Source organism: Macrobrachium rosenbergii, chromosome 4 (genome assembly GCF_040412425.1).
Source record: "Macrobrachium rosenbergii isolate ZJJX-2024 chromosome 4, ASM4041242v1, whole genome shotgun sequence".
Lineage (NCBI taxonomy): Eukaryota > Metazoa > Arthropoda > Malacostraca > Decapoda > Palaemonidae > Macrobrachium > Macrobrachium rosenbergii.
This window is the reverse complement of record NC_089744.1, coordinates 20,752,153-20,765,802: the sequence shown is the minus strand read 5'-3', so window position 1 is coordinate 20,765,802 and position 13,650 is coordinate 20,752,153. Positions and strand designations below refer to the sequence as shown.

Sequence of the window (13,650 nt, the reverse complement as noted above, 5' to 3'; positions counted from 1 at the left end):
TCTCCAGTGATGATTCTTTGTTAATTTTTACTTTATCTGATTTGTGAAAATTACATGTTAATTTTCTTTTTCTGGAATCTTAACTTTTAACATTTTTTTTTTGCTGTACTCACCTATATATTGGAGTTTATCTGTGTATCTAGAATAGCCTTGGTGATGGCCAGAAATATTGGATGAGGCATCTGTCATAACGACCGTAAATGAATGGAACTTCTGAGCAGCAAATTTTGTTTTTTCTTCGAAACTTCTGCCATGAACAGCGAAGGTATAGGAAATTGCAAAAGAAAATTGTTAAAATGTTCCCCTAAAATGATAAGTGTCACTTGTTCATTTGTTCATATGCACATGTGCGCACATCACACACAGACACAGACTCAAACGCAAACACGCTAATCTCCCTTCTTATCCTGAAGAGTAAAACTCTGTTAGAAATTACAAAATTAGCTGACATGTTTCAACAATTTACTCATTGTCATCATCAGGGCTACAACAGAATCGGAATGGAACCACATTCCAGTATTTTCCAATATTTAGTTGTGTGTAGGTGTATGCTACACCTTTTTCCCTCACATTCTGAGGAATTATTCGTGGGATAAGGTATATAGCCCTGCACCTTTCTCCTCCAACTTGGGAGCAACACCACATTAGACTGCTTAGGTCAATGGAGGTACAATGCCTAGTAACAGAATACGCCTAAACCATTCCACCTCTCTTAAGGATCAAATCCATGCCCTCCGTCTTTTGACACAAGTGTCACAATCACTAGACCGTGAGGTTTCTTATTATATATATATATATATATATATATATATATATATATATATATATATGTATATATATATATATATATGTGTGTACAAACATATATGTATACATATATATGTGTGTATATATAACATATATATATATATATATATATGTATATATATATATATATATGTATATATAAATGAAAATAAACACATAGGAACGTTTCTCACATATCATAGATTTCTGACTCACATCGGGGACCGAAACCCGTTCCTTCAATTGAAAGTCCACGGCGACAAATTGCTAACTCCTGAGTCTTACTTGAAAGACCAGGGTTCTGGTCCTGATGTGACTATATATATATATATATATATATATATATATATATATATATATATATATATATATATATATATATATATATATCACACACACACGTGCGTGTGTGTATGTGTGGGTGAATGTATGATGTATGTAAGTGTTTTCCGTGTGTGTGTGTCTGTGTGCACATTTCAAATATTAGATGGACCTTGTCCAACATTAGTGCTTTCTAGCTCATCGAGCCTGATTTTCCCAGCAAAGAGTTAAACCGGAGAAAACAGGCAATTCGTCTGAAATCATGGACGAATATTGGCGATATGAAAAGAGCGATAGGGCATTATGACAGCGTGGGGCCTCATCATCTGCACAAAGTGAACTCTTTATGATTTCATTTCACCCGTAGCCTTTTCATAAATGAAGTTTATAAGATGAAATCCATTGCCTCTTCTGTTAATTAAGCATGTGGTTTCGGATTTCTTGAGGTATATAATTTACCTCTCTTTAGAAGCTAAGATTTTAACAGAGCCTTTCACTGCTGTGGCTGAGATCTTTGTAGGTTAATATGTCGGTCTGTTTCTTCATCAGATAATGAAATATAATTTTATTATATTATCCTGCAAAAAGAGAAATTTCCGTTCGTAAAATTTATTATTTCGGTTTTTCTTGTCCCTTACTAACCGTTGTACTCAAAGTTATATACTTGTAATCTCAAGGGACAAAACTATTTAATCGCGTTGAAGAGCAGATCGTATTTACTGCACGTGGGCTCCAACTTATCTGATCACAGTATAAAGAAAATCTTTTACCTTTACTGCCTATTAATAAACCTGTTTTACCTGTCTTTCTATATTTGGAAGAACCTGAATATCGCCTGGCTGAGTTTGGAGGATATGAGAGAGTCTTTATGCTAATAACGAAAGACAAATGGAGATGGCTCGAACATGTCCTTCGAACCACCCCTGGGAGCATAGTACGTGGCCGTGTCAGCTGGGCTCCTGGGACCGCCAGTAGAATGTGATTTAAAAGCGAAACAAGCAACATATATATGAGACAGTAAGCCTAATGATAACGTTAGCCAACGGCCGAGGAAGCCCGCATATTAACTTTAAACAAAGCCTGTCATTATGCCCTGCCGGGCTTTATTGGTCGCCTGCGTCTGCATTCAGACAAGGTCCGGAAGCTCTGAATTTGGTTTACTGTAGCAAGGAGGAAAATTAATTGTGGATTACTGTTGCGTGCTCTTGCTACCCGTCGTTCGGAGCATCCCTGGCAGTTGTTTTATGGTGTATTTCTCCTGCCGGATCATTCTTGCTGGAGTCTGGATGGATTTTTTTTTTTTTTTTTTTTTTTTTTTTTTTTTGAGGGGGGGGAGGAACCTTCAAAATGTTTTTACGAGATTTGGTTTTGCTTATCGTGCGATACACACACACACATACACTTACACAGACTAAATTTAAATAATCTGTACAGTACTGCATTCAGGGTCTAAGAGGCTGTACGAAGTGATATCGCATCCGCGCAATATTTGCGTCTTTTTTCACTGTGTGAGAGCCACTCGGATGGAGTCTTTTTTAGAAAGGAATGATAGATATTTTTGTAACAGTGATGACATCGCTGAAGCATTTCCTTAATATCATAGTCATCATTAATCCCAATGTCAATGTTATTTTTCACAGGTTTTAATCTCCTTCTGAATAGGCTATTTTCTCAAGCATGCGTCTATATTTAATCGTATCGCCACGACTGTTAACAGTTTTCGAATTTGTGGAGTAGAGCACCATATCTGTTTTATTTTTATTTACCCTGGTTCTTATTGACTCGAAATATTTCACATTTTTCTCATAAAGCATAAAATCTAAAAGTATTTTAAAATGATTATCGTATGTTAAGAATACATACTTGAATTCTAAAAAGATTAAAAGAATAATGTAATTCAAATGTCAACATAAATTAGAATGGCTACACGAAGTGTTAAGTATTTATATGAAGTTTATAGAGTCTACAGGAAATTAAGATGGCATAGATGAATTTCAAACTGTCTACTTAAATGTCAGAATTATTTCCTAAAGTTCATAAGGCCTAAGTGAGGTTGAGATGCCTACATAGAATTCAGGTAGTACAGCTGAATAGAATGCCTAAATGAAGATTTGAATAACTTCATCATGATTGGAATATCGAAAAAAGAGCTTGAATTCCTCCACCAAGTATAAAAAAAAACTTACATTAAGATAAGCAAGCTCACAGAAGTTTTATTGTTTATTCGGGTATGAGTGCCTACATTTATCTTATATATATATATATATATATATATATATATATATATATATATATATATATATATATATATATTATATATATATATATATAAATATATATATATATATATATATATATATATATATAATTTTATACATATATATATATATAAATTATATTATATATATATATATATATATATATATATATATATATATATATATATATATATACCTTAGTTTAACCAGGCCACTGAGCTGATTAACAGCTCTCCTAGGGTTGGCCCGAAGGATTAGATTTATTTTACGTGGCTAAGAACCAATTGGTTACCTAGCTACGGGACCTGCAGCTTATTGTGGAATCCGAACCACATTATAGCGAGAAATGAATTTCTATCACCAGAAATAAATTCCTCTAATTCTTCATTGGCCGGTCGGAGAATCGATCGCGGGGCCAGCAGATTGCTAGCTGAGAACGGTACCCACCCCTCCAATGAGGAACTTATATTTATACATATTTATATATATACTGTATATATATATATATATATATATATATATATATATATATATATCTGTGTGTATTTGTACATAGAAAAATACATAAACATACGTGTGTGAGGGTGAGCGTGCGCGCGGGCGCGTGTGTGTACGACGTCTAGACGCCATGAAATACATACAGATCGTCTGGCATGCTTACATAAGATTTAGAGTGCCTGATTAAAAGAATTTATTGACAACATTGAGCTTAAAATAGCCACAGCAAATGTCGTGACACCGGGCGGAATTTGAAAATTAATGCGAGGTTGAGATTCCAAAATTAATTTTCAAATACTTCCATAAACATCTCACCTTTTGCCTGAAGTTTAAAATGCATGCATGAATTTCGATAAGGCTACGTGCATTTTGAAAGTTGCGTTTGAACGAAGTTAGTTTGTCCAAAATATTCTTGAATAATTTGGACAAAGGATGCCTCTAAGGAGTTTAGAGCACCTACATGATGTTCAAATTAGCCTACATGATGTTCAAATTAGCCACATAAAGTTTAGAATGTTGCCACTGAACTTTTTTATCCGATAAAAACTAAGATAAATGAAAGTGATAAGATTTCCATTAAGAATACCAAGTCTAAAATCAATTTAGAACACCCATACGAAGTTTTAGAATACCGAAGTAAAGAGCTTAGAATGCCAGCGTGAATGTCCAAATGCTCGCCTTAAGTTATAGGAAGTTCAAGATGAGACTGACTAAATGATATAAGCACTGACAGTAATTTTATAAACACAAGAAATAAAACAATGGCAGTTAGCCTGGAACCCCACTGAGTCCTGCTGAATTCAGAAATATCTTCGGTAACTCTTCTGAATTATGTGTTACGCTTTATCACTTTCTCCAATGGCACCCAGGACTTACATTAATTGTAAATGAACTGAACGAAAAGGTGTTCCAAAAAATTTCAAGTGCTCCTGTTGTAAAAAACGTATATTTGTTGCAATTTAATGGTAATTCAAATTCGGAGGCTAATTTATGATTTTAGAAATAATCTCATTTTAGACTAATTTTAAAAGGTATTTCGTTTTTGATACTGTCACTCATTTCACAAAATAATTTCAAATCCATCGCAAATCTATTTGTAAAGAGAACGAGGAATTTAGGAAGCGATGCCAAGGAGAAACGTTGTCTTTTCAAAGTACTGCAAAATAGTATAAGCAAAAACTATCCTTCGTTTCATGTCTGATCCACAAAACGCCACCCGAAATTCTGTAATGATTCTCACTCGCTAAAAAAAAACAGTACATTTGCATAGTTGCTCTACCGAACCGAACGGAAAAGATTTATTCATTTTATGTAGATATCAAAAGGTACTGAATTTTTATAGACGGTTCTGCATTCAATTCTCAGGAAAGAAAAAACTTTTCTAACGTATCTCCTATGGTAATAAGAAGCAACACAACCTCAGACTAAAAAGGTAAAATATTTGCCTGAAGCGCAAAGATATACCCAGGAGCCGAAGCAAAAGGATAAATTGTACACAAATGCAATTATTCTTTCTGGATATATACTGTATAAGATTATATATATATATATATATATATATATATATATATATATATATATATATATATATATATGTGTGTGTGTGTGTGTGTGTGTGTGTGTGTGTGTGTGTGTGTGTGTGTGTGTGTTGTGTGTAACAATGCCCTAATTAACTTCTCGAATTCTTCGCGCTTTTTGGATATGCTTGTCACTACAAAGCCGTAAGATCCAAGTGCAAGAAATTGAAGAGACCTCCTTGTGATTATGGTGACGCGGGTTCGTTTCCCGACCGGGCATCACAGTCTCTTTAATTTCTTGCGCTTGGATCTTACGGTTTTGTAGTGACAAGCATATGCAAAAAAAGCGCGAAGAATTCGAGAAGTTAAGAGGGCATTGTGGCTATTACAATTACATATGTATCTGGCAAAAGTGACCAGTAGATTCTACATATATATATATATATATATATATATATATATATATATATATATATATATATATATATATATATGGTATATATATATATATATTCATATATATATAAATATATATAACCAAATTTCTCCTCCTTCACTTACCATAAAAGACAACCAAATTTCTCCTCCGGGGAGAGGTCGGATGACTGCAAGCTCCAGTGGAGACCACTCTAATTGATGAACTGGATAAGAAAAACTTACATGAAAATTGGTAGACTGTGGTCAGTTGCAACCCCAGATAAAGAGGGCATGAGACCAGCCACCTCATCCCAAGACTCCTGAGATCTCCCATGCGACACCCATCCTAAGGGAAAAAAGGTGTACTGTGGAAAATATTTAATTTACTTTTAATATCTATAAAACAGCACAGTGATCGCTGCTGCACTGACAGTTTAACTGCTGCATCGTGGATACTGCTGCATCGTGGATGAACCCCTTTGCAGGAAATTTCCACAAAATTAACTGACTCATACACTTCCAAAGAAGGGTTATCAGCATCGCACAGAAATCTTCTACACATATTACGCGATTCACCTCTGTATTGCACGCACTCACAAGCTTCCAAGTTGTTGAGGAAATCCCTTACCAATATATATTCCACTCCATAACCAGATTTTGTTGGTCTTCCTCCCCTCTAAAATTTTGGAAACACACACTCTTTTCCATTCTTTTTACATAACAAACCCGCATCTAAAGCTTTGATCAATATATATATATATATATATATATATATATATATATATATATATATATATATATATATATATATATATATATATATATATAAAATTTAATATATATAATTATATAAATATATATATATATATTTTTTTTTATATATATATGTATATATACATACATGTGTTACTCTTTTGACCAGCCTACCTTCTTCCATTCCTAGTGCATAACAAAACCAAATCAAAATGCTTTTATCAATATATATGCTATTTTCACAGCCAACCGTCTTCCATTCGTTGCACCATGTAAAACCCCATCAAATCTCTATTTTGATCAAATATATATATATATATATATATATATATATATATATATATATATATATATATATCTTTGATCAAATATATATATATATATATATATATATATATATATATATATATATATATATATTTATATATATATATATATATATATATATATATATATATATATATATATATGCTGCTTTCTGAAGACTAGATATTTATTAAAGAAAAGAAGAGAGGGGGCCACCTAGAAAGGACAGGGATGAGAAATTTGAGATGGCTCCTTGGAGTGTCATTGCTGGAAAGAATTGAAAGTGAACAAATAAGAAAGTAGGGCGAGGTGGTATGGTCATGTGGTTCGAAGGGGTGAAGATGCTCCGGTTACGAAAGTGAATGATATATCCATGGAGGGAAGAAGATGTAGAGGTATGCAGAGAAATAAGTGGCGTTACGTTGTAGGAAGAGACCTCAAGTCGCTGGGTGTAGAATACAGTGATACCCAAGACAGAATTTTGTGAAGGTTCAGAAGTAGAAGAAGATGAAGGGATAAGGATATATATATATATATATATATATATATATATATATATATATATATATATATATATATAGTTATCATTAAATTTATATATATACAGTTATCATTAAATTTTACTGCAAATGAATTAAAGGATAGCGTTATGATCCTATCGTCCTGACTTTCTATTCTTCCGTGTTTTCTTCTCTTCACTAATCACTACTTTTCGTTATGATAATTTAAACATAGAAAAATTTTACATCAGAATATTAATGCCACTTATATAATTAATGAACAATAATTATAAAAGAACGAACTACTATATATTTACATGTGTGTGTGTGTATGTATACATATAATTATATATATGTATACATAATCTTGAAGCAGCCAAATATCCCCAAAGGTTATATAGAAGGAAAATTCTCAGTTGACAAATGACTGATGTCGATCTCAGGCATACAAGAACAGTCTATTTGGCTAATGGCAATAACCTTTCCATTACTCAATACTTTTTGGTGGCTGAATGGTTTGGTAGCCGAATTTGAATCTTGTAGACCTGATTTCGAGACAAGGTATTGCCACCACAGATTTTTTTTTCCATTTGTTGAAATCAGGTTCTCGTATGTGGAAACTACTCTAAAAAGTTGTGAAAAGCTCGAAGTTTAAAATACCTTGATGAAAATGTGTCACAGTAAGTTCTACAAATCGGAATTAGTTGAGAGAGAGAGAGAGAGAGAGAGAGAGAGAGAGAGAGAGAGAGAGAGAGAGAGAGAGAGAGAGAGAGAGAGACTTTTATAAGGATAGAGGCACGAGACGAGCATTTAATTACGATCTTAAAACCCATTTACATGATGACTGTCTATCTCCCTTGGCGCTATTTCATCTGATCCGCTGCGATCCACATCATACATTGAACATTTCTATTAGCTGGAACGTTTAGAAAGTAAGCCACTGGCAATGTGCATAGACTACTCTAAGGATTTATAAGTTCTGAACTGGTAGATTAACGGAATGTCTTATTGGTAAAGAATGCTTTCCTAAGCACTTACAAATTTCAAAATCTAATTTGATTGAGTTGAGAGGCATTATCACATAGACCATTCTGTGGCTCTGCTTCTAGGCCGAATGTGTTTGACTAAAGTGGTATTTCGCTATTTGCAGTTCTGGTGCGGAACCGGTAGCAATGACTCACGATGGCTCGGCGCTGGACGGAGCTCAGGCAGTCATCTGCGAGGACAAAGCGACGAGCACAGACGACGAGCTTCTGGTATCTCCCACTCGAGGTGACCTCCCAAGTTTCCCTCTCGGAACCCAGGACTGTTACCGGTACATTGCTCAAGCTGCGCAGATTTGGGGAGCAGATTTGGTTGGGCTCGAACGCCCTCCAGATCGCCCCCACAGCGCAAGGGGTGGACGATACCTTCGCCATCAGGAATCTCTTAGCAGCAACAGCGACGTCTCACGACCACATCGTCAGTCCAAACTCCGTCGGCAACGCACAACGGAATCCTACGACGCTGATCACTCTAAGAGACCCAAACCTCGCGGGGAACTTAGGCGGCAGTGGACTACTGATTCCTCCGATTCGGGTTACTCGAAGCGATACTCTCGCGAGCTCCTCCGTCGTCAAGATACCGAAGAGTCCGCTGGGTCAACGAAAAGGTTGATACGCGAGCTACAAAGGCAGCCAACCACGGAGTCCTCCTCGTCACTGAGACTAACACGCCAGTCCTCCTTGCACAGCGGCTCTGACAACCAGAGCCTGTGTCTCCTGCGTCAGTCAACGGTGGAAACTTACGATGACAACTCAACGACGGATTTCTCGCGACCTCAGTCTTGTAACAGCGGTCGGAACACCAGTATGGGAGGTACCATCGTGGACTTCCCATCAAATGCCTTTGCTCCTGACGCCGCCCATCCATCCTCTGTTACCACTGACCAGACCGTCCTGAAAGAGTACCCGAAGGATGCGGGTGCTCCCTACGAATGCAAGACTGAAGAAATGGTCTATGGTTACGACTACACCTTAACCATTCCAGCCACGATAAACGCGCCTCTGCTTTCCACGAACTCCTTTTCACTCATAAACCTCAGTGCTGTCGAACTGGAAGCGGCGGAGCTCCACGAGATGCACATGAAGCTGCGGGCTCTTGGTCCAGAGCCCAAGAAGAAGAAGAAGAGGGCCGGTGAGAAAGGCGAGCCCCGTCAGAGCAAGGAAGATGCTGCTCTTCAGAAAGCGAGGGAGAGAGTCAGGAAGAGAAAAGCTGACGACGAGTTACCAAAAAAGGTTCGGTGGTCCATCATGGCCACTGGGCTCATACTACTTCTCATGTCTGTCATATTAGTCGGTGCCACGCTCAAAATGGCGCCGCTCATAGATGAAATGGGTAAGTAGCATAGTACACACAAAGGAGATTATATTTTATCACTTACACAATAAAGTAATTAACTGTAAGCATTCAGTCCATGAACGAAACTGAATGGTAAGTAATCCCTGACATGACAACAAGCATCAAAGATGACTGCTTCCCTAAAGAAAACTGAAAACACTCCAGTAAATGTCTGGCAAAACTGGGTTTATAAGAAATGTTTTGTAATTAGTCACTTAGGCTCGTAAAAGAAGACAGTCTATTTTACTTTCGGTTTTTCAACTATAATGGTGAACTTTTCGTGTTTTCCACATTAAAACAATAATCACAAGTTCTCTCTATTTTCTTTGTATGGAAATGTCACGAGGAAATCCCTTACCAATGCAAGATTCCAAAATTAATCGGGAAAGCAGATAGGCAGATTAAACTGTCATTGGGAAACACGTGACGATGTCGCTCCCATCCAGTTAAATTGAGACGCCAGGAGTGGACTCAACACCCCAAGAAGTTCCTCCTGTTCACTCGGCTCTGTTCCACTGTCAATCATTTGTCATGCCAGGCCAGTGTTGTGTCTCCTTATTCCTTATTCATCCATATATGTATATATATGAATATAGATAAATGGATAGGTAGATATAGTTATATCTACAGTATACATTATATATATATATATATATATATATATATATATATATATATATATATATGTGTGTGTGTTTTATATCTATCTGTCTATCTAAATATCTATATAAATTATATACATTATATACATACACAGACTATATATATATATATATATATATATATATATATATATATATATATATATATATATATATATATATATATATATTATGTTGAATATATATTCGGTTAAGTGTTGAAACTTAGCAAGTCGAATTTGTAACATGAGAATGACAAAAAATAAGTGATACGAGTTTCATATTTCATTCTATGACAACGTTTCAAAGTGTATTTCATCACCAGGGCTAAAAATGAAATTACAAACGTTGGAATCAGCACAAAAGAATGACTCGGGTAGAAATTATTTAAATTAGGTAAAACATCCAAGTTCAAACAGAAGCATATTTTAAACCAATTTTACGTCTGGAAAGCACACTCAAGACCAAGAGGATTTTTATTCCAGAGATAAACAAAGAGGCAAAAGTAGTTAACTGTTAAACGCTGGAATTAACTGTTTTATTGCTAGTAATCCCAGTGTGAGGAGGAGCTTTCCTCGGCGACTTGTGCAATGATTTCAGAATTTTCATAATTAGTAGTTAGTTTGCATTTGTTTATGTTCTCTTATATTTGAAAACTCCTCCCTTAAGTTACAGTCTGTTCAATGAATGATTCCAAGATAAGAATCAGTGTGCACTTTAGAATACTCTTAGAGGAACCAAGATAAGTCCCATGATAACATATTGGGCAAGTATATTTATATACCACCGGGGAACGCATAAGACTAGGAGGAGTGTCTTTAAACTTAAAAAGGGAGTCAGTTGTTCTTGGATTCCTGGGCAAATGCTTAGGATTAAGGCAACAAAAATGCTTGTTAATAATCTGAGTTAAGGTAGTTAAAAACTTGTCATCAGCTGTGTATTGTAAGGAGATATAAAAGTTAAGTTTTGGTACAGTAGGAATGGGAATTACAGGTTTAAACTTATCATTCATAAAATTCCTGAGGTATTTATGAAATAGAAATTTTGATTAGCAGTTTTTTTTTTTAATAATCTCTAGCAAGTTCCACCCCATTATGAAAGTTAATACAGTCGGAAGAAAGAAATGGGTCTATGCAATAAGGTAAAGGTGCTGTTAAGTTTCAAATTAAGAAGTTATAAAAATTAAAGCCAGGACTTGTGTGAGTTTCTTTGCGATAAACAGAAGTGAAGGAATGCTGGTCAGATCGGGTCATAAAAACATCTAAGAAGGCCAGGAATCGGTGTTTTCGTGTTCAAAAGTAGAATTAGTAGGAGGGTGGAGGGTACTGGGAAAATTGCTCGGCAGGAACCGTTTTGAATATGAGCAAAAGTATCTTCCACTAACGTTTGTAGTAAAGAGGACGTAACTTTGGTGGGCACTGATGTAAAGAACTTTCCTTCAAAGGGCACGTAAACATATTTGCTAAAACTGGACCCAAAGCAGAGCCCAGTCTGTTAAAAATGGTTTCCACCAAATAAAAATGTTTGTGTCCAGCACAGCCAAGTTTTAAAAATTTTAAAATCCTTGGTAGATAAAACCGGGTTCACTAAAAAACTCATCCGAAATCACTTGAATCCTTGCCTCTAACAGTACATTAGTAAATAGAGATTTTGGAACCACTAACTATAAAACATCTGGTTTAATCGCTGAACAGTCACGCTACCTGTTTACATTTGTTGATCTCTTGATGAAACATTTCTTCGTCTCGCGCTTTCTTGTGTCATTCATTCTTCGTATTTAGAGGCGTTAGGCTAGTTTAAAAACATGAGTTTCTATTTTCATTTTCAACTTTTATGTTTTACGTAATCTAAGTTCTTTATGCCTGTTTCATTCTTTTGTATCGACATTGATTTTTGTTATGACTTTTTTTCAGTTCTGATGATGAAGCTATGCTTGGAAACGTTGGCGTGGGTTAAAGAATTTCTGTATCACCTCGATTTCACCATCTTCTGGTGCTATATATATATATATATATATATATATATATATATATATATATATATATATATATATATATGTGTGTGTGTGTGTGTGTGTATACAGTATATATAAATAATTTACAGTATATATAAATAATTTATATTATATATATACATATATATATGTATATATACATAATATATATATACCAAATTAATGATACCCTTCACCAGTTCTTTAAAAATACACTGATCTAACAACTGAAAGTGTCCCCAAAAGTCACTAGAGAAAAGAAAAGTTTATTTATACATATAAATATATATGTATGTGTGTGCATGTATGTATATATATATATATATATATATATATATATATATATATATATATATATATATATATATATATATATATATATACACACACACAGTATCATATACATATAAATATATATGTATGTGTGTGTGTTATGAGTGGATGTTATGTGTTTGTGCATAAACGTCCACAGTATGTTTGTATTGATGTGCTTGTCGTCTTCTGTGTTGTTCTCTCTCTTCTGCCATTTTTACTTTATGTCATTTAATACAATAAACCCAGAATTATGATCTTTCCTGTTCGTTTCACCGTGAAATCCCTGATTTAATTCCAGCCATTTATAGACGTATTCTATCAGCATTTATGGATAGTTTACCGTCGATTCGGGTTTATACAATTTATTACCTATCGTTCAGGTAGCAACGGCCGTATTTACGATACAGACCTAAATTTTCTGCATGCAGGTGCATGCGTTTGCCTGTGTGTGTGTGTGTCTATGTGTTTTTTCCATGAAGAGTAATTCGTTTGGATGCTTATCTATTTATACACTTATGGAGTACTGGCGTATTATAGCTAACTATTTCTACAATCAACTTTTAAAGGCCTCTGAGTCCTTGCAGAAATTATCTTAATATTGGCACCCTAGATCATGACTCAAGATCAAATAAAAAGGAAGAACGCTCTTGCAGAATGCTATTCGCGCGACAAGTAAGTCTATCAGGGCAAAAATTACTCTACGGATGTTCAGTTGACATGTGTTTACCTCTGACTTGAGTTTGGTGACTCTCGGGTTATAAACATGTCTTTTAAAAATAAGAATATCTTGAAAACACAACAACGGCAATGATCAGCTGAATGGCAAGCGAATGAAGATAAAGAACTCTGTAGAACATTTTACTATGGCTCGTATGATATGTCTTCACATCACACAAAATAAGTTCTGGATTTAAAAGGAAAAGATAGAATTTCCGTCTTAGTGAAAATTCGAATTTTACTTTCAGC

General features: G+C 35.0%; 1 protein-coding gene across 1 annotated transcript in view; it reads left to right on the top strand.

Annotated features, from left to right (window-relative positions):
- Nucleotides 1-13,650, top strand: part of LOC136831055 (uncharacterized) — a 275,143-nt gene that overhangs the window by 200,012 nt on the left and 61,481 nt on the right. Inside the window, exon 2 of the mRNA XM_067091004.1 lies at nucleotides 8,507-9,732. Coding sequence (XP_066947105.1) covers nucleotides 8,529-9,732 — 1,204 coding nt within the window. The 5' untranslated portion in view covers nucleotides 8,507-8,528. The remainder of the gene's footprint in view (nucleotides 1-8,506; nucleotides 9,733-13,650) is intronic.